The sequence below is a fragment of the Astyanax mexicanus genome, chromosome 1 (assembly GCF_023375975.1).
Source record: "Astyanax mexicanus isolate ESR-SI-001 chromosome 1, AstMex3_surface, whole genome shotgun sequence".
Lineage (NCBI taxonomy): Eukaryota > Metazoa > Chordata > Actinopteri > Characiformes > Acestrorhamphidae > Astyanax > Astyanax mexicanus.
In genome coordinates this window covers 55,207,617-55,228,948 of record NC_064408.1, presented here as the reverse complement: position 1 = coordinate 55,228,948, position 21,332 = coordinate 55,207,617, and the positions used below count along the sequence as shown (strand labels likewise).

At 39.1% G+C, this 21,332-nt stretch overlaps 1 protein-coding gene and 1 long non-coding RNA gene across 4 annotated transcripts; both read right to left on the bottom strand.

Moving 5' to 3' along the window:
* Positions 1–527: 527 nt before the first annotated feature.
* On the bottom strand, positions 528–4,951 carry LOC125802393 (uncharacterized). 2 transcript variants are annotated; one of them, XR_007439516.1, is made up of 5 exons: positions 3,497–4,951; positions 2,959–3,025; positions 2,343–2,481; positions 2,122–2,232; positions 528–1,991 (listed from the first exon to the last, which is right to left on the bottom strand). It is a non-coding gene; the product is annotated as an uncharacterized LOC125802393 (long non-coding RNA). The 2 variants fall into 2 exon arrangements; XR_007439510.1 differs by having other exon boundaries at positions 2,343–2,462.
* A 7,010-nt stretch (positions 4,952–11,961) lies between these two features.
* ctsbb (cathepsin Bb) lies at positions 11,962–20,974 on the bottom strand. 2 transcript variants are annotated; one of them, XM_049480285.1, is made up of 11 exons: positions 20,891–20,908; positions 18,864–18,925; positions 18,325–18,448; positions 17,858–17,943; positions 17,549–17,663; positions 17,315–17,430; positions 17,125–17,210; positions 16,213–16,356; positions 15,485–15,601; positions 15,126–15,254; positions 11,962–14,118 (listed from the first exon to the last, which is right to left on the bottom strand). In XM_049480285.1, coding segments are annotated over exons 2-11 (996 nt in total). In that variant the 5' UTR covers positions 18,866–18,925; positions 20,891–20,908; the 3' UTR covers positions 11,962–14,041. The 2 variants fall into 2 exon arrangements, with proteins under 2 accessions (XP_049336242.1, XP_007238771.2); XM_007238709.4 differs by lacking the exon at positions 18,864–18,925 and having other exon boundaries at positions 20,891–20,974.
* Between the last annotated feature and the right edge of the window lie 358 nt (positions 20,975–21,332).

The following is a 21,332-nucleotide window of genomic DNA, read 5'->3' as shown; positions in this document are numbered from 1 at the left end:
TTTATGAGGCTGGTAACTCATTCTGTGTAACAGAGGGAACTCTTGCTCTTCTTTTTCATCACGTGTGCCATTTCTCCTTTATTTTATACAATAAGCAAATAATTGCATACAACGGTTTGCTGTTTCCAAAAGATCAATTGCCTCTGTCCTGTATATCACAATACATTATACATTAATCTGTCCCACTCACCAGCAGAGTAAGCCATTATTTCACTGCATTAATCCTTACATTTAAATTTGTTAAACTAGTTGCCAGAGTGTGTAGATTTTATAAATTTATTTTAGACTGGTAAATATTTCCAGAATTATTGATTAGCTATCATAGGAATCATTATTTACTTATTATATAAAGTTAAAACTTACGATATACAGTTTTTGGTTATGTTCCATATGAAATAAAGAGCACATTATCAATCATGGCTTTGCACTGGTAGAGGCTGGTCAAAGGGTGCATTTGATTATTAAAGTGTTTGATTGTTAGATCACACCTGTTCTCTGTACTGTAATGCTCTATACTTCATATTACAGATAGACAGAGTGCTTCTTATCACCACTCAGCAGGGGGAAGGCTATTTGTGTCATAGTCATAGCTAATATATAATAATGATATTAGAAGTAATTCTGCATCTTCACTGTCAACAGGGTGCTGAAAATATTACAGATGAGAATGACACAGCTGCACTGTATAGCATACAATTTAGGACCACCACAGAGCAGCTATTATGTGGCTTGTTGGTTATTCACAACACTACAGTGACACTGACATAGTGGTGTTAAGAGCTGTGTTGGTATGAGTGGATCCGACAAAGTAGTGCCTCTGGAGAATTTAAACACCTCATTGTCACTACTGGACAGGAAATGCTCCATCAACCAGCATCATGTGGGCAGCGTCCTGTATTCAGCATCAAGTAGGCAGCATCCCATGGGCACTGATGAAGAATTTGCAGATGAGCAACAAACTGTGCAGCAACAGATTTAAAGATTCTGTCTCTGACTTTTCAGTCACAATGTAAAGCAGCTGTTGGTAGAAGTGTCTAATAGAGTGAACAGTGTTTTATACCTATTGTATATTATACACCAGTAAACCATTATGCAACTAAAGTGTCCTAGATGCTAATTGGAGCTAAAAAAAAGAATAATAGAAGCAGAAACAAGCAGGTGGTAATAATGGTATGCTGGATAGTGTATAACGATAGAGTACAATATATCAAATGCTGTGGTTTCAGAAATTAAAATATCATATGTATACATAGCTATTTTGTCAATAATAATAATAATAATAATAATAATAATAATAATAATATCCCTTTCCTGCTTCTCCTCTCCCAATTTTGTATGGCTGACAGTAGTTCCCAGGGAAATTAACTCCATTTACAAACACTTTGTCCAAGCTAATACAATATCTTTATTGGCATTTATTGGCACACTAGCCTTTAAAATGTTTGGTTACATGCTTTGGTCAAACAAATACAGAAGTCTTTATTTAAAAATGCAACACCCAGCCACTCACACACCCTGCCACTCACACACCCTGCCACTCACACACCCTGCCACTCACACACCCTGCCACTCACACACCCTGCCACTCACACACCCAGCCACTCACACACCCAGCCACTCACACACCCAGCCACTCACACACCCAGCCACTCACACACCCAGCCACTCACACACCCAGCCACTCACACACCCAGCCACTCACACACCCAGCCACTCACACACCCTGCCACTCACACACCCTGCCACTCACACACCCAGCCACTCACACACCCAGCCACTCACACACCCTGCCACTCACACACCCTGCCACTCACACACCCTGCCACTCACACACCCTGCCACTCACACACCCAGCCACTCACACACCCAGCCACTCACACACCCAGCCACTCACACACCCAGCCACTCATGAAGCTGGCTGCAGAATCCAGGGTGCTCGTTTTCGCTGTAAAATGCCACAAGCTCCCCTCGTCTCCCATGCCCAACGTAGCCTGTAATATAAGTAAAAGCACACACTTTCACAAAGTAACAATCTCTCAAGCCCCAATACCTTAAATATATTGACGTACCAATTTCTGACCTCAGGAAAAAATTATCAAAATTTATTTAGAACAAACATACCCAGTATGCAGTCTTTATAAGTTTCTTGACAGTTCTGGCAGCACTGCAGTTCGTACATCCTGCGAAACTCGTCTTTACATGCAGCACTGTGATGTTTTCATGGCACTACACCTGTAGGTTTAAAAAAATCAAGAATTTTAAAATGATTTTAAAATCAGTGAGTGTAATTCCTTTTCTAAGGGAAAACAAACATCTTAACTGTACTGAAATATCATGCTTACTGTCAAGCCACTCGAAATGTGCCCGGGCCCGGAATGATTGTTGTCCAAACAATGTCCCGGAAGAGACGACAAACCAGTGACAGCTTTAAAAAAGTTTGTCACCCTCTTCCAGAACTGTATCTATGAGAATAAGGGGCATCTGTGAAAAACATTATAGAAGCATGTAGATTTTGATTCATGAAAATTATAGTAATTGAAAAAAATGACCAGATAACATTCTAAGGCTGCAACCAATTACTATTTTGGTATTCTATTAATCTGAGTTGGCACTTATTATTTCAATCATATCCCCAATCTCTGATTACTGTAGGAATGGCTAGCATTTTTGCCTGAAGACTGTAGTCAGCGTCATTCTGTTGACTAATCTCTGCCTTAACGTAACAAAACAGCTCTCTGCTTTTCTATCCCTTTAAAATGATAGCACTCCAATAGCTTATGGGCTTCAAATGCCCTTGAAATGACTAGTCAACACTAGGTCAAGTCGAGATTTCAAATAATGTCAACTTATCTTTTCAGCCCAATTCAGACTTTTGAAAACAAACCACAACAGTAAAACATTTTAAATGGCCCAGTTAAATTAACCCGAAATAAAAAACACACATCCACACCCTCACACCTGTTCAAAGGAGACGTTGCTCATTCTATCTCCTTCATCAGTCACACGTTCAACACGCTGAACTTTCCTGAGAGAAAATATAATAATTAATATAATTAATACCATGCACAGAGGAAGCAAGACCAGAACTGGGAGAAGGTGTATCAGGAGTAGCTGGCAGAGGGGGAGCTGGACGTGCATCAGAAGTAGCAACAGTCTGTGGATTAAACACTTCTGCTATAGTGGTCTTGGTTGCACTGCTGCACAGAGATACATGATGTCTGAACTGGTCTTTGCATAGTATTGTATGGCTGCAATAGACACAATAAAAGTGTGCTGTAGGTGTGCAGTTTAGAGATGAAGGAAACTGTAAGACCAAAATGCACACAACATGCAATTAAGCCTATAAATATTAATATTCTTCAACTCATTATGCCCATCAATTGAGTGTAAGATGTAAGTGCATTTGTTGATTCAAGATATTACATTTACATGTTTATTTGTTATAGCCAATAAAATCAATATCTCTCTCTCTGTTTAAAGAAATACTTCCCCATACCGTTATTCTCGACTGCTTGTTTGATATGGTTTTGTAGATGTAGGCTGTTATTAAATCGCTGGTCAGTGTCAAAACTGAAGCAGGGGCATTTGAAAACACCACACTGGCCAAACCGTGAAGGGTCAGGAGTGGCCTGAACATGTGTTGGATGCTGTAAAACAGAAAGCAACAAAACACAACATGAGCTTACAATTACTATATCGGTGCACATTAATTGTAACTACATTCAGTACAAAGGTAATAAATGTGCATCGACTTAACCCTCCTGTTACGTTACGGGTCAAATTGACCCATTTAGTAAGATAGTAAAAGTATTTTTTCTGTATGAAACGTCTTCAGCTTGCCTTTATTTGTATAATTAACATATAACATGAAAATGGTTAATTTCATATTTGCAACAACCCCCTGCAAAAACTAAAACTAAAACGAAATTGTAATGTTATGTTTCATTTATATGTAAAAATATTGTGTTGGTCATTTAAAGTAACAAAGTAGTAAAACAAAAAAAAAGTAAGATTTTTTAAAATGGAAAAACAAGTGAATTATCCTAATTGAACTATTACCTCTATTGTACACTATTGTACTAAATGTTGATAGAACAATCAGCAATGGAGTTAGTTATTAAATATTTACTCTTCTGGTTAGGATTATTTTGGTTTCAGAAATATTTTGGATAATTAAAAATGAACCAGGTCAAATTAACCCGGGAATACCATTGCTATTCCTGACAAATTAAATAGGAGGATTAAGCATTTCAAATATTTATTTGTATGACTAAGACTTTGAACCAATTTTAGTTAGCTAGATTATCTTGCTATCTTGTTGGCCAATTAACTTCTTGTATAGACAGTTTAAACAGTTTTTTAGGTTAGCTGACTATAACCCCTAGCTATGCCTTAAAAACAAAACTGATGCCTAGCTCACTACTAGCTATGAGAGTTTATCTGTGATACCATTAATTGGTAGCATTTTAGCCCATAAAACAGAAGGTAAGATAACTAAAGTTTGAATTAGACAAGACTGGGTGCAATTCTGCATTAGAATCCATCAAAAAAAAAAAACGGCAATATGACTAGCTAGAAGCAAACAAACCACATGGTACACGCGCCGATGTAGAACCTTCACAGTAAGGGTTCGTATCAACGACTCACTGTTTATTCATAAAATATAATATAGAAAAACAAGAGGACATTATAAAAATAGCTCTGTTAACTTAAAAAATAACTCAATATTTGTACTTACCGCCATAACCGGAGATATAAATCAGATAGATGCTTTAGCTGCTTTCTCGGCTATAATTCCTGTTTACCTGGAGTAAATGTAGGCGTTCGTGACGGACGTAAGGTGGGTGTTGCTTTAGACGTAAGGCGGAGTTGGACATGGGCGGAGTTGGATGTGGGCGGGGTTGGATGTCCAACTCCGCCTTCCTACAGGCTGCAGCGAGCGGCTCCTCGACCCCGCGGTTCTCTCTGTGAACCTCTCCTCTACTGCAGAACTACGGTGGCCGAGAAAGCCCAACGCAGCGCAAATTGAAAAGCGCTGCAAAAGCACAAAACACATCCATCAAAATTACAACACAGGCGCAGCAAATAGAAAAACGCGCTGCAACTAGAAAAACGCGCTGCAAATAGAACCACAACACAACGGAAGTGAGTCACAACACAACGGAATTTTCCCGGGGGACCTTAAAAGATACTGTACCAGCTAAGCTGCGTCTTCAGTAACGTCTTCACTCTTCACTATGTGTACAAAGGACAATAAGTGGCAAACAAGGCGTTTTGTGAAGCAGAACTTTTAATAATATGCTCACAACCGTGGTAATCACAGGTAATAAACATAACTTACTTTTCAGAAGCTTGCTTGCCACTTATTGTCCTTTGTATACAGCTGGTACAGCATCTTTTAAGGTCCCCCGGGAAAATTCCGTTGTGTTGTGACTCACTTCCGTTGTGTTGTGGTTCTATTTGCAGCGCGTTTTTCTAGTTGCAGCGCGTTTTTCTATTTGCTGCGCGTTTTTCTATTTGCTGCGCCTGTGTTGTAATTTTGATGGATGTGTTTTGTGCTTTTGCAGCGCTTTTCAATTTGCACTGCGCTGGGCTTTCTCGGCCACCGTACAGAACAGTAGATTCAGGAAGAGGCCGAATGAGGCAGATGTGAGCTGGGCCTCAGCATCACTTATGAGACTCCATAATTAGTGGCCCATAATCACGTTATAGCGTTATAGTCTTTTACTGGCCAGCAGTGATGGGAGTAACGGCGTTGAAATAAACACTTTTTTCAGTAACGAGTAATCTAACTAATTACTCTGACAGGTACTGCGACACCCCTTTACTGCGCGTTACTTTAGCCGCTCAATTAACTTTTATTTTTTTACAAAAGCATACCTGTCAAGTCTCCCGTTTTGGTCCGGAAACTACCGTATTTTACCCCTCTTTCCCGCCGTCCTCCCGTATTAGTATTTATGACCCTATTAATCAGAGATTATTAAATCTCTTAACGCCAATCATGGTGCCAGTTCAAGGAGAAAGTCCCGCCTTTCAGGAGAAAAAGCCAATCAGCTTGGTTGTTTTGCGGAGCGCAGAACAAATCAGAAACAAGTGAATTGTTTACATTATTACATTGCTACATGAAATCCATTGTTGATGTACTGTTTTGCGTACTTTATTGAGGAATGGATTAATTGATGAAATATATCTGGTCCATGACCTTTAGTAAAAGCTCATTTTGCAGAATTTGTAAATCCATTGAATAAAAAAAATATAACATAAAAGAGTGCATTCCTGACAGAAAAGTGAGAACTTCATGTAAATATCTAGAAAATGTTTTCATTTAGTCTGTATTATCAGAATTACATATGTAGGAATGTCCACAACATTTCAGTGTCAACAAAGGTAGACCTATTAGATTCTGATCATCTAATTGTAGTCTGTAAGTGTTTCACAGGTGGTTATTTTAGATTTCTTGTCAACCTGTCTTAAAATGTAAGGGATACTGAACATTAGTTGGGCTTGTGGGGCGGCTCAAAGCCGGCGGTGGAAAATTTCCCTTATTTTTAAATTCAAAACTTGGCAGGTATGCAAAAGTAACGCAATAGTTACTTTTACTGGTAAATAGTTAGTGGAGTAACTCAGTTACTAACTCAGTTACTTTTTTGGAGAAGTAACTAGTAACTTTAACTAATTACTTTTTTTTTAAGTAATGTGCCCAACACTGCTGGCCAGGTTTCAGGTTTCAGCAGGTACCACTGCGTTTTAGAGCCACACAAAAAAAACAGTCCAATTCGAGATTAAAATAATATTACAAGATTAAAGTCATAATATTACAAGATTAAAGTCATAATACAACAAGTTTAAAGTCGAAATATTACGAGAATAAAGTTGTAATATTACGAAAGAATAAAGTCATATTACAAGAACAAAATTGTAATATTACGAGATTAACGTTGTAATATTATACAATATTATGTAAGAATAAAGCTGTAATATTATGAGATTAAAGTCAAAATATTCCGAGAATAAAGTTGTAATATTACGAGAGAATAAGTTGTATTATTTTGAGGAAAATGAAAAGGAGCATTTTCCGCAAATTATCTGTTACAGGGATGCTGTGATCACCAGTAGTTATCTATATTTATAACCTGCTGCTTATTAATGCTGTAGTGTTAGTTTAGTCGGCTGTTTACCAGCTAGGTCGTATAACAGACAGTAATTCTGCATTAGTAAAAGGTTTATTTTCATTATTCATGACTGGAATTTACTGTATCAAACCTAACTAAAAAGCGGAAAACCTCCGTCAAGGACCATGCTCTCTCCTCATATGAAGGCCTCTCACAGCGGGGGAGCCAAGAGCTAAGCTGGATACTATATTATATAACTATAACAGCAGGTTATAAATATAGAGAACTTATGGTGATCACAGCATTCCTGTAACAAATCGTTTGCAGAAAATGCTGTGCTCCACTCTGCAGCCCACGCAGTTAGAACTACAGTCATATGAAAAAGTTTGGGCACCCCTATTTATCTTAATCCTTTTTAGTTCTAAATATTTGGGTGTTTGCAACAGCCATTTCAGTTTGATATATCTAATAACTGATGGACACAGTAATATTTTAGGATTGAAATGAGGTTTATTGTACTAACAGAAAATGTGCAATATGCATTAAACCAAAATTTGACCGGTGCAAAAGTATGGGAACCCTTATCATTTTATTGATTTGAATACTCCTAACTATCTCCTCTGAAGAGTGGCATCATGGGTCATCAAAACAACTCTCAAATGATCTAAAAACAAATATTGTTCAACATAGTTGTTCAGGGGAAGGATACAAAAAGTTGTCTCAGAGATTTAACCTGTCAGTTTCCACTGTGAGGAACATAGTAAGGAAATGGAAGACCACAGGGACAGTTCTTGTTAAGCCCAGAAGTGGCAGGCCAAGAAAAATATCAGAAAGGCAGAGAAGAAGAATGGTGAGAACAGTCAAGGACAATCCACAGACCACCTCCAAAGAACTGCAAAGTCAAAGTCAAAGTGGTTTTTATTGTCATTTCAGCTATATACAGAGTACACAGTGAAACGAAACAACGTTCCTTCAGGGACCATGGTGCACATAAACACAGTGTATACAGAACAGTAGTGCAACAGTACAAAAGTGCAGACAGACAATACAACACAATACAGACAAAGAATAATAAATAACAAGACAGTGTGCAAATTATGCAGTGTGCAAAAAGTGTGCAAAAAAGACCAGTGAGGTAGTAATTACCTCTATTACACAGTGTGCAATAGAGTCCAGTGAGGTAGTAGGGTTTTTAGTGCTTTCCATTTTCTGGGGTAAGTGGGGTAAGAGTGTGTGTGCATGTACAGAAAAACCATCAGTTCAGTCTCTGCAGTTGAGGAGTCTGATGGCTTGGGGGTAGAAGCTGTTGCAGAATCTGGTCGTGCTGGACCAGATGCTGCGGTACCTTCGTCCCGAAGGCAGGAGGGAGAACAGTTTGTGTGAGGGATGGGTGGGGTCATTCACAATGCTGGTTGCTTTGCGGATGCTGCGGGTGGTGTAGATGTCCGTGATGGAGGGGAGAGAGACGCCAATGATCCTCTCAGCTGTCCTCACAATACGCTGGAGGGTCTTGCGGTCAGAGACGGTGCAGGTCCCAAACCAGGCAGTGATGCAGCTGCTCAGGATGCTCTCAATGGTCCCTCTATAGAAGAGTGTGAGGATGGGTGGAGGGAGAAGGTCCTTTCTCAGCTTCCGGAGGAAGTAGAGACGCTGCTGGGCTTTCTTGGCTGTAGAGCTGGTGTTCAGGGTCCAGGTGAGGTTATCTGCTAAGTGGACACCAAGGGTGCACAGCAGAGGACTCAGGACACTGCCCTGGGGGGCCCCAGTGTTCAGTGTGATGGTGCTGGAGGTGCTGCCCCCGAACCGGACTGACTGGGGTCTCCCCGTCAGAAAGTCCAGGATCCAGTTGCAGAGGGGGGTGTTGAGGCTGAGCGAGCTTAGCTTCCTGATGAGGTTCTGTGGGATGATGGTGTTGAATGCTGAACTGAAGTCTATAAACAGCATTCTGACGTAAGTGTCCTTCTTCTCCAGGTGGGTGAGGGAGAGATGAAGGGTGGTGGTGATGGCATCGTCCGTGGAGCGATTGGGACGATACGCAAACTGCAGGGGGTCCAGTGAAGAGGGCAGTCGTGTCTTGATGTTCCTCATGACTAGCCTCTCGAAGCACTTCATGATGATGGGTGTAAGTGCAACGGGACGGTAGTCATTGAGGCAGGACACTGTGGACTTCTTCGGCACGGGAACGATGGTGGTGGACTTGAGGCACGTTGGGACAGTGGCGCTGCACAGGGAGATGTTGAAGATGTCCGTGAGAACATCTGTCAGCTGGTCTGCGCACTCCCTGAGCACTCTGCCGGGGATGTTGTCTGGTCCTGCAGCTTTTCGTGGGTTGACTCTGCGCAGAGTGTTCCTCACATCCACTGCAGTCAGGCACAGCACCTGCTCGTCCGGCTTGGGCATGGTCTTTCTCGCCATCGTGTTGTTTTGTGCCTCAAACCGTGCATAAAAGTTGTTCAGGGCATCAGGGAGGGAGGCTTCACGTTCACAGGACGGTGGCATTGTCCTGTAGTTGGTGATTGCCTGGATGCCCTGCCACATACGCTGCGCGTCACCCGTGTCCTTGAAGTGGCTGTGGATTCTCTGGGCGTGTGCACGCTTTGCCTCTCTGATGGCTCTTGACAGGTCGGCTCTCGCTTTCCTCAGGGCCACCTTGTCACCCACTCTGAAGGCGGAGTCACGGGTCCTCAGCAGCGCACGTACCTCAGCAGTCATCCAAGGCTTCTGGTTTGGGCGTGTAGTGATGGTCTTGGAGACAGTGACATCATCAATACACTTGCTGATGTAGCCAGTGACTGACGCTGCATACTCCTCCAAATCAACAGAATCGCCTTCAGTAGCAGCCTCCCTAAACATGTCCCATGCAGTGCACTCAAAACAGTCCTGAAGGGCAGAGATGGAGCCTGCCGGCCATGTTTTCACCTGCTTCTGAACTGGTCTGGAGCGTCTGATGAGTGGTGTGTATGTTGGAGTCAGCCAAACACACATGTGGTCCGAGAAAGCGAGGTGGGGGCGGGGCTCCGCCCGGTACGCGCTGCGGATGTTTGTGTAAACAAGATCCAGCGCGCTCGCTCCTCTCGTTGCAAAGTCCACATGTTGATGGAATTTTGGGAGCACTGACTTGAGATTTGCGTGGTTGAAATCTCCAGCGATAATAAACAGTCCGTCTGGGTGTTTGTTCTGCAGATCGCTGATAGACCGATAGAGTTCACACAGAGCCTCTTTAGCATTAGCACCAGTGCTAGCGCTGGGTGGGATGTAGACAGCAGCTATTAGCACGGCGGAGAACTCCCGTACTAAATAAAAAGGTCTGCACTTGACTATCAGGAACTCCACCAGCGGAGAGCAGTGTTTGGCGACAGTCACAGCGTTGTTACACCATTGTTGAATGTTGTCGTTCAGCCACAATTCCACAAAAACCAAAGCACAGCAGTCTCTGAACTCACGCTGGGTTGTTCGCTGGAGTCGGATGTAGTCCAGTTTATTGTCAAGGGAACAGACGTTTGCCAGAAAGAGCGATGGTATAGCCGGCCGGCTAGGACTAGCCTTTAGCCTCCCGCGGATCCCGGCTCTCTTTCCGCGCTTCCGCTTACGCTCGCACCGCTTGCGATGGCACTTCCGCTGGGCTCCGGCGTCAGGAAACACCGCGGGCTGGCGGCCTGGGTCTCTTAGCAGGCTAAGCTCAAGTAGCGTCTGCAGAACCTCGTCCGGTAGCGTGTGTTTTCTGGCTGATTTCTCCACTGTAGCAGGGTCTGGCGGTGGTAGAACATGTGCACGGGTGTTCTGATGCACATATTTGCAGGAAATAAACGGAAAAAACGACAAATAGTAACACAAAAGCACCATTTAACGGACCCGGAGCGGCCGCTGCGTGTTAACGCGCCGCCATCTTGGGTGGGTAGCTAGCAGCATCATCTTGCAGATGGTGTCACTGTGCATCGGTCAACAATACAGCGCACTTTGCACAAGGAGAAGCTGTATGAGACAGTGATGCGAAAGAAGCCAATTCTGCAAGCACGCCACAAACAGAGTCACCTGAGGTATGCAAAAGCACAAAAGCACACCTCAGGCCACACTGTTTTTGGCACAGTGACACCATCTGCAGCAAGAGTGTTAGAGCTTTTTTAATGATGGCAGCAAACGAAGATCGATTTATTCTTTATATACCCTGTTACTGTTATAGAGCTAAATAAAATTATGTTTGTTAAATAATAATAATTTTACAAAGGTTTTAAAGTTTTTTTTGTTCATAATTTGGACACCTCTGCACTATGAGAAGCAGTGTTAGCCTTAAATCACACAAGCGATTCAAATCCTAATGATTGATATCCAAAATTATTCCCTATACTCAAATTACCATTAGTACTCTATTATTTACAATACTGATGAACACTGTAGGAAATACAAGACACAGTGTTGCTGTCTGGTTAAGTGGAGAGTACACAAAATAACATATTTTTAACAATTTATTTTACAACATTTATTAATAAGTACACAGACACAAAAACACTGCATATGACTAAAATAAAAATTATAACAACACTAATATACTATAAATATTATTATTATTATTATTATTATTATTATTATTATTATTATTATTATTATTATTATATAATATAAAATGTGAAAAGCTGAACCAGTTACCCATGTTACCGACATGACTGCATTTTGTTATATATATATATATATATATATATATATATATATATATATATATATATATATATATATATAAAACAAAATGCATATATATTTTGGAGATGCAATGATATACTTTGTACAACCTAAATTCCAAAAAATTAAGATGCTGTGTAAAATGTAAATGAATGTAAATAAAAACAGAATGTAATGATTTGTCATCAATATTTTATTCCCAAAAAAACATAAAATCAGATGTTGAAAGTAATACATTTTACCATTTTATGAAAAACATTAACTCATTTAGAATTTAATGGCGCTAACACATCTCAAAAGTTGTGACAGGAGAAACAACAGGCTGTGAAAATAAGTGCTACCAAAAAACTGAGGACCATTTTGCATGACCTTTTTAAAAAAAAAAACATTTTAGAGAGGTGGAGTCTCTCAGAAAGAAAGATGGGCAGAGATCTGTGAAAATTGCATCTAAAAGTTGTGGAACAAGTATATATTTTTGTGGACCCTGAATTTACAAATAATGAACATGAAAGTGAGCATCGGTCACTGTCTCACAACTAAAAGCACAGCCAAGCTTGGAGCTAAACGGCTAAAAACACAAATTAACAATAGTAACTGTCTACTTGGCCAAGATTTTTTAATTTTGGAAAGTAGAATGCAACCACTTAAAGTGCCTTGCAAAACCTTTCAAACTTTTGCCACATTTAAGGCTTCAAATATAAAGATATAAACATTTTATTTTTTGTGAAGAATCAACAACAAGTGGGACTCAATCATGAAGTGGAACTAAATAAATAAAAAAACCCATTTATTCTTAAAAAATGTGTAATCAAGTCTCCATATAAATGCACCTGCTCTGTTATAGTCTCAGAGTTCTGTTTAAAGTGCAGAGAGCATCATGAAGACCAAGGAACACACCAGGCAGGTCTGAGATCTTGGATACAAAAAGATTTCCCAAGCTTTAAACAGCTCAAGGAGCACTGTGCAAGTGATCATATTGAAATGGAAGGAGTATCAGGCCACTGCAAATCTACCAAGACCCGGTAGTTGTGTGGCTGAAAAGAAACACAGCTTATCACCCTGAATACACCATCCCCACTGTCAAACATGGTGGTCGCAGCATCATGGTTTGGGTCTGCTTTTCTTCAGCAGGAACAGGGAAGATGGTTAAAATTGGCTTAAAACTTTCTCCATCCAACCTCACTGAGCTCGGGCTGTTTTGCAAGAAAGTATGGGCAAAAATTTCAGTCTCTCGATTTGCAAAACTGATAGAGACACACCCCAAACGACTTTCAGCTGTAATCGCAGCAAAAGGTTGCGCTACAAAATAATAATCACAAGGGAGCTGAACTACACGCCCCACTTTTTAGTTTTTTATTTCTAAAAAAGTAAAAAAATATCAGATAAATTTTATTCCACTTCACGATTGTGTCCCACTTATTGTTAAAAGGTGGTAAAAGGTTGAAAAGTTCAAGGGGCCCGAATACTTTTGGAAGGCACTGTATATGTATATACACACTAAGAAATGTAAGTACAGAATTGTACAGAGTACAAAGCTTGTCGCTGGGGCTGTACCTTATATTAAGGTACAAAAATGTACCTTTCAGTGAAAGGTACCCATGTTTTTTTGAACCAGTAAAGATTATAAAGATTATAAACATTATCATCAATTGAATATGTGTCAAAAACTTCATAATCCAAAATTGTCTGGCTTTCAAATAAAAAAATGTGCAAATAAAATATATATTGTTTGTTAGTACAGTGATGCAGAATACTGAATGTACCTTTTGGCTGGTTAAATGGTACAAATTTGTACTTATTGCTGTTAGGAATTACTTTGTACTGCAGAGGGAACAAATCTGACTATGTAAAGACCAGTATTATACCTTTGAGGGTACAATTATGAACAGTGTACTATCTCTGTTTTTTAGAGTGTAGTATATGATTAATTTATTTTAGGAGTAGCAGTGATTTTGATTTGGTGATGGATGGGTAGAAAGGAGTTCTACTGAAACAGAACAGCAGCCTATTTATTAAAGGCAAAAAACAAATGGATGTGAACTAGTTAATTTGAACTTAGTTTAAAAAAATGAATAAACTATGAACATTAACTAGTTTATTTACATGAGTATAAACTGATTATTGAACTAGTTAATGTTAAATGTGAATTGGCACAACATTGATCATGGTGCAGATAATCAGAAAGTAGTAATATTAATTAAACAATCATCCTGGACTGATATTTAAACATTTTCAGTGTGGGAGTGGAATTCCTTTTACACCTTCGGAATGCCAGCAACCATTTCGCTCTCAATGCCACAGTGGTCCTGTCCTCTCAGTATCTTGAAGTATCCTGTGCAAAGGGAACAAACTGTGATGTGTGCAAAAAATAATATCAGAAAGAGAGCTGAGACAAAACAGAAGAAGGGGAGTGTCAGTGATACAAAGCACCACTCTGAATGCTAATAAAACCCCTTTGTGAATAATCAGCTAAATATGAATAGGTAAGTGAATTATAGTGGCTTGCATTGCATTCATACCCCTTAAAAATGTGTATTATTTTGTCACCTTACAACCACAAACGTAAATGTATTTATTGAGATTTTAAGTGATAGACCAACACAAAGTAGCACATAATTGTGAAGTGGAATGCAAGACTTCTAATTGTCCTGTAGACAGAGTCTCCCACCTGAGCTGGGGATTTCTGCAGCTCCTCCAGAGTGCTCTAACAAGTGCTCTTCTTGCACCTTGTGTCAGTTGGGGTGGATGGCCATGATTTGGTAGGTTAGCAGCTGTAGAGAATACTTTTCTATTTTAAGATGATGGATTGGGATGCTCTAATCTCGGGGTATGATTTTAAAGACCTAACCCTGCTTTAAAATGTACCTCTAAACTGTCTGGTGAGCTCCTTGGTCTTTTTTATGTTGTTTGTCCGCCTTTAGAACAGGTGTATTTATTCTGAGACTAAAGTACACACAGCTGGACTAATTAAGTGATTTCTGAAGGCAATTGATTGCACTGGATTTTATTTAGGGCTTTCATACTTTTGCACATTAAACTTTTCTTCTTTTTCTATTTGAAAAAAAAAAATAAATGTATCATTGTGGTTCCACTTTACAATTATAAACAAATGACAACTATTTCAAGGGGTATGAACACTTGTGCAAGCCACTGTACAAGCCAGACCCACATGTATTCTGCTAAATATATTTTTTGCAAAAGCTTGTGGAAATGATGCCACAGCGAATGTGTGTTTCATAATCAAAGCTAAAGGTGGTCCAACCACATAGTAGTGTAACTTTTTTGTCCAGGCAGTGTATATTATTGTACATTTTTAAATACATTTATTTTAATCCTAACCTTTGTCTCCCCAGTCATTATTCCAGGAGTTTGCAGCTAGCCAGTAGGGTGTGCTGTTCTCTTCTCCCCATCCAAGGATCTTTATGGCATGTCCACCCAGGACTGCTCCTGTCCTGTGCTGGTACACTCCTTGGGAAAAGGAAGAATATGTGAGGAACAGACAGTTTGGATCACAACACTTGTGGGATGTTGGGTAAAAATCAGTACTGAAAGAATGTCTGTATTTGAAAATGATTTGAGTTCTGCAATAAAATACAGGTTCAGTCATTAATGCTGGGGACAAATGTGACAATGCTAAACAACAAACAGACAAAACATAATGCTGTGAGATCTGCAGCAATAATGTTGATAAAAATGACCTGTCTTGTAAAGTAGGAAGTCCTCATAAACAGTGAAGGCTGCTTCCACAGGACCATTTTTGTATATCTCAGCCATGATCTGCTTGGGGTCAGAGGGGATGCTGTAAGAGCGCTTGCCTGCAGTGAAGGAAAATAGGAAGAAAATCAGGGGCTAAGCTAATATGATGTGAAGTAGTTAGTAGAGACACTGACAGTATATAATACGCTGACATATTCATCAAATGTTATCTCAGGACTTGTTAGGAATCCCCACGCCTAACTGTGAGATGTTATCTTTTGAGTAAGCTTGGCTAGCACTGGCTAGTGTGCTCATGGCAAGGTGAAGTGAATTTAAGTGAGGCCTGACAGTGGGTGGTAATGATTGTGATCAGTGATACAGTATGTTAATATTTTAGATGTCTGAGCTAACACAGTGCAGTGCAGCATTCGTTAGTGTGTTCTTTGAGAAGAATATGTAGATTTTTTTTTGTATAAACACTGTATAATAAAATATCAGATATAGAAGATTAGTATGGACAGGTATATGGCAGATAGCAAACATTGGATAAGATATTCTGTAACAAATCAAGCCTGATTTGTGTGATGTCAGGTAGTTGACTGTGTGTTAAGCTGAGCAGTTTTTATTATAAGAAGAAAAAGAGGTATCACACGTTCTTTATTAAAAATGTTTACATCAAATATGTTTACGTTCATGTCAATTTCCAGTCAGTTTTAACAGAAGTGCTTACCGTAGTGCCTGTCTTCAGCGTAGGAGGGAGTGTATCCATCAATGCACTGTTTCACACAGTCTGGGGTTTTCTCCTCACCTGAGCATGGTGGCCGTGTACCGTTCACATGGTGCTCACAGGGGGCTAAACTATAGGGCCTGCAGCCTGCAAATACAAATAGAATAGTGATGGTATTTTATCTTGATAGTTTGCTTCAAATAAAGTACTTGTAGTTTCCTGTTGTGTGTGTGTATTAGGCTGCCTGATATGGACAGAATACCATGCTATGAGTGTAGTACTGCACTGCGCTATTGGTTAATGTTTGGATAAATTAGCTTCATTTGCCTTTCTACAACCTCCAATCAGAAAAAACGTTGGGACAGTAGGTAAAATGTGTTTCTCATGTTTACTTAGATTTTTATTTTAATTTAGATAGTATGTATCCAATATATTTCATATTTTATCTGTTCAAATTTCTTTTAAATATACACTCATTCCTGCATTTCATGCCTGCAACACAATCTGGAAAAGGCTGGGATAGGAGAAATCTGAGGCTTACCATGAGGCAACAAGTTTATTATGATTATAATGTTTTGGCGTGGGGAGGGGGGGGGGGGGGGGTAAAGAATGGTAAATGGTAAAGATGGTAAAGAATTCTGTCACTTTGTTGTTTACAATTTCAAATGCAGTGTAAGCTGAAACATTAATAAGAACTTAAATTTGAATAGGAATAGCTAGTGGAGTGGAGTGGAGTTGGCTGCTTTAAGTAAATATATGTATAGGTTTTCTTGATTTCAGAAAAGCAAATTATTCATACAGGCTGTGATGCAGATTGCTTTTTATGTATGTACTGTTCTGTGTGTTACATATTAATTCAATGATTATATATACAAGTAGGGCAGGTTTTCCATTATATAGTCCTTTAAAACTCACCGATGCTGGAGTCATAGAGTCCTCCAGTCACAAGGCCGTTTTTGGTCCAGAAATCCCAAGCTGCATCTGGGAAACCTCCAAAACAGCTGGGTCAGAAAAAAGAAAATTCTAGTGATCACACAGGATTTAAATGTGTATTCTATATGTATATGTCTATCAGACTTTTTTGATTAATCTGTGGACCACACACCCCATCCCACACTCATCACAGCATGAGAGCAGGTCCTCTGCAGAAATCTCCACTGAGACCTTTCCACCACTGTGGATACAGATTCGGTCTGACATAGCCTCAACAGCACCAAAGGCCTAGAATAGCAAAAGTATCAGAACAGCGTAACTATCAGATCAGATCAACAGCACAAACCAGCTGTAAAAGGCAGTAAGGATAAGGGTTTTGGGCAGTTATGCATTTGACCAGGCTTACCCAGCAGGAACCACATGAGCCCTGGTCACGGATTTGGCTGATTGTGTGGCAGTCAGGCCACTGATCTCTGGAGTCAAAATTATCTGGCAAATCAACTTTTCCTTCAACCTGGACCCTAGCACATTTACAGGGACATTAAGAGTGTGATGTAAACAATAAGAGGGGAAATAGAGGGAAGAGATATATTTTACATATTATAATATATAAGCAACATCTGAAAGGAAATGGCAGAAACATGTAGTTCTGTTGATTTGTATTCAAAGTGACGCAAATTATAGCTGACAGCTGGAATTGGTAGCTACATCTCACATTTCAGGAAGTCTTGGGCCCTTCAGTATGGTTCCACAGAGTGACTTTAAAAAACTGTAGTCCACATTGTCAAAATTTAGCTTTGCCTATATTGAGAAAAGTAGAAAACAAAAAAGAATGAGGAATTGAAAGATGGTTAGGCTTAACAGGTGTAGCGTGTCATTATGAGCACTTTTCAAAATTTTCTGACTGCATTTTATCAGTCTACATGTTCTGTTCACTGTAGAAACAAAAACTTTGCATTATAACTTAAACCAACCAATTAATGAACCAAAATGTCTTACGCTCTACACGCTATATACAATTTTTTTTTATGACAGTCTTTCTTACCATGAAAGAATTTGAATGCTTAAATTGTTTATTGCCTCTTTCAGGCAACTTTTTTGTAGATGGTTCTTTGAATCATCAAAAATGTTCCAAACCCTTTGTGCTGTTGTCTACTTTTAAAAACTGAGCAAACATTTTACCGTCCATGTAGTGTTGGCCTTGTTTATGGTGTTAACCATGTCCTGGGACAGTGGGGAGCTTTGTGACCCAGTCCATGTGATGGACACAAGGAATAACAGGCCCAAACAGATGGGTTGAGACATCCTAAGGAATACAGAAGCAAAATATATTTAATACTTTTAAATGCACTTTCATTAAGCATGGTTTACTGTAAGATTTCTTTTTTTGTATATCCATACTAAGATATAACAGAACAAGGGCGTAGGAGTGGGCTTGATATTGGGGGGACACATTTGCCAATACGAACCCAATCCCACTCTATAGTTTCCTAGAACAACATTTGTGGAAATTACTTTTAATTAAAAGTAAATTATTATTATAAGGTGATTTAACAACCTAAACATGTTACTCCACATTACAGTTACTGTTGTTAGAAAAATTATGCATGCAATGTCTGAATTATATACAAAAATAATCAGTTATCACCTAATATTTAAAATAGTATAACAGATTTGTTTATTATTATTATTATGTCATGTCAGTTCTGTTGTATATTTACATTTTCTCCACTTGGGTCCTGCGCTTTTTTCTTCTTCTGGGAGCTCTTCTTAAGATGGTGTCCTTTTATGTAAAAGAATGTAACTTTACGCTTCATAGAGATTTTTATAAACGTCAGGACATGTGGTCTTACTCTGAACTAAAAATGAACAGAAGTCACGTTACAGAAGTGTTTCTCAACCCTGTTCTTACATATTCTACTGCATATTAACACTGTTCTGCATATTCTAGAGCTTCCTCTGTTTAAAGGCATTTAATAAAGTAAGTGGTGGTATGATGTGTTTAATACACTGCTGGATATACATGATTAATTTAGGCTCCATATAGGGGGCTAAAGGATTTTAACAGGTAAACTCAGTAAATTACTGTTTATTAGCTGATCAGCTGGACCAGGTGGAAAACACATTTTAGGGCAGTGATGATCAGGGTTAAGAAACTGCTTTAAACTACAAACACAAAGTACTGTACTAAATTCTGGCTATCCACTACATCCAGCTTCTAGCTAACTAGTTAGCTAACTGAATTTTCGTTCATTATAGCTCACAGTAAGTCCTGCAATACTAAATTATTTGAAAATGAAACAGTGATTAGCTGATCAGGTACAGGTCAAGTAGAACATTACATATATAGTTTATTTTTTTCTTTAACCCCCAATCTAGCTCATTCCAAAGTTAAGCTAACTCATTAACACAGCTGCAGTTTATTAATCACAGTGGGTTTTGATCTGTGTGTTGATACAGAGACGTGTATTTTTAACCAGCTATCAGAAACATATCATCGCAGTTTACTTGGTTAGCCTACCGTTACCTTTCTTTTAGAAACATCCCCGTATATCCAGATCTGTTTTAAAATCAGCTGAAGCTGCTGCATCCCGATTCCGCTGCTAAATCTCACAGCGAGGGAGGGGCTTCCCAACAGCAAAGTGCCTCTCCTCCGCGCGCCGCAAAACCAGCAAGCTGATTGGCTGTTGCTACTGAGAGGCGGGACTTAATACCTGAACCGGCTTCGTGATTGGTCCGGTCTGTCTCCTCATTAACAGTACAGCTGATCTGAGCGAAACGATATCATTTTTGGGGGGGACAAATCCACCTGTTTCTAATATCCCCCCGGGTTCATACGCCAATGTAACAGAATACCTAAATATCACTGCCATGCAAAATAGAGCTGCAACGATTAGTCGATATAATCCACAATGTCAATTATTTAAATTTGCCTACTACAACTTTCATTGTCGACTAATCCTTAATTTGTAACAGTACCGCATTACACAAAGTGCTAAGGACAGAAGAAACGTGGTCTGTGTTTCCAAAAGTGCCCAAACACAACAGATTACATTTTTATTCACAAAATATCAGTACTCTCCACGTTTAAACATACAAATGCCTCTTAAATCTCATGTTTAGCTGTTTTTCTGTTGTTTTTAGAGATAGAGGACATCGTTGACTAATCGATAAAATTATCATCAGATTAGTCAACTACCAAAATAATCATTGGTTGCAGCCCTAATGCAATACCTTGTATCTTTAGTTTTGCTATTTATTATGATTTGACATAATGTGAAATTGTTCTATACATTGTGTTAAAGTTTGTGATAAATGGACCAATAGAAATGCTCCAAAATAAATCCTTCCCTTGTAAAGTTGCCATATAGGAGATGCAAAGTTGTTGTGATTTTGTATGGAAACTGTGGGAAATAGTTTATTTTTATGTCATTTCTGCCAATGCTGATACATAAACCTTAGTACTGTAGAACTTTATTTAATCAAAAGCTTATTGGGTAAAATGTCCAAAAATACAGATATTTTAAGTAGCATTACTATCTCATGACAATTCTGGAGAACAATTATTGCATGATATACGTAGTTAAAATATTACTAAAAACTAAACATCTGTCAGTAATTTTCTAATCAAATATCTGCTGATAGTAATAACATTTCTACACCATTATTTTTCTTTCTTAGAATTTCTATTTCGTATTTTCTTTCATTCCTTCATGTCATTGCTAAATTGTGTGTCTTTTTTACTTACCTGAGTGTTTCCTTCTGTCCAAATAATGATGACTCCAGATTGCTGCAGTTAAAAAACCCCATGCCTTATCTGATATCATGCGGTTATCGTCACAGTCAGGTGATCCTGAAGCCATAATCATCACAAGACTAACATGAGTGGCCCTGAACCACACAAGTTATTGCAGGTGTAATGATACAGTAATAAAGAGAACAGTGAAGTGAAAGAGTAAACTACACCTTCACATTTATTTAAAAGTATGTAGAGCATAGTCTGTGCAGGTCCCACACTAGAACACTGGAGATCATGGTGAAAGGTCTGAACTAGGAGAGAGAACCGCTCATATGATAGTTTGAAGGCAAATAAAATACCTGTTTGACTGTCAAAAAAGACATTCAGAGAGATTTCATAGACTCTGGGGCCATAGTGCAAAGAACAATCTAACTGCAAAAAGCGTTTTATA

Coding starts and splice junctions, on each gene's coding strand:
- ctsbb (XM_007238709.4), bottom strand. CDS start 20,952: ATGGGGTTTTTTAACTGCAGCAATCTGGAGTCATCATTATTTGGACAG. Junction 17,211..17,314: donor TGTGATGAGTGTGGGATGGG/GTGTGTGGTCCA, acceptor TTTCTGACCCAG/CTGTTTTGGAGGTTTCCCAG. Junction 14,119..15,125: donor TAATGACTGGGGAGACAAAG/GTTAGGATTAAA, acceptor CCCTTTGCACAG/GATACTTCAAGATACTGAGA.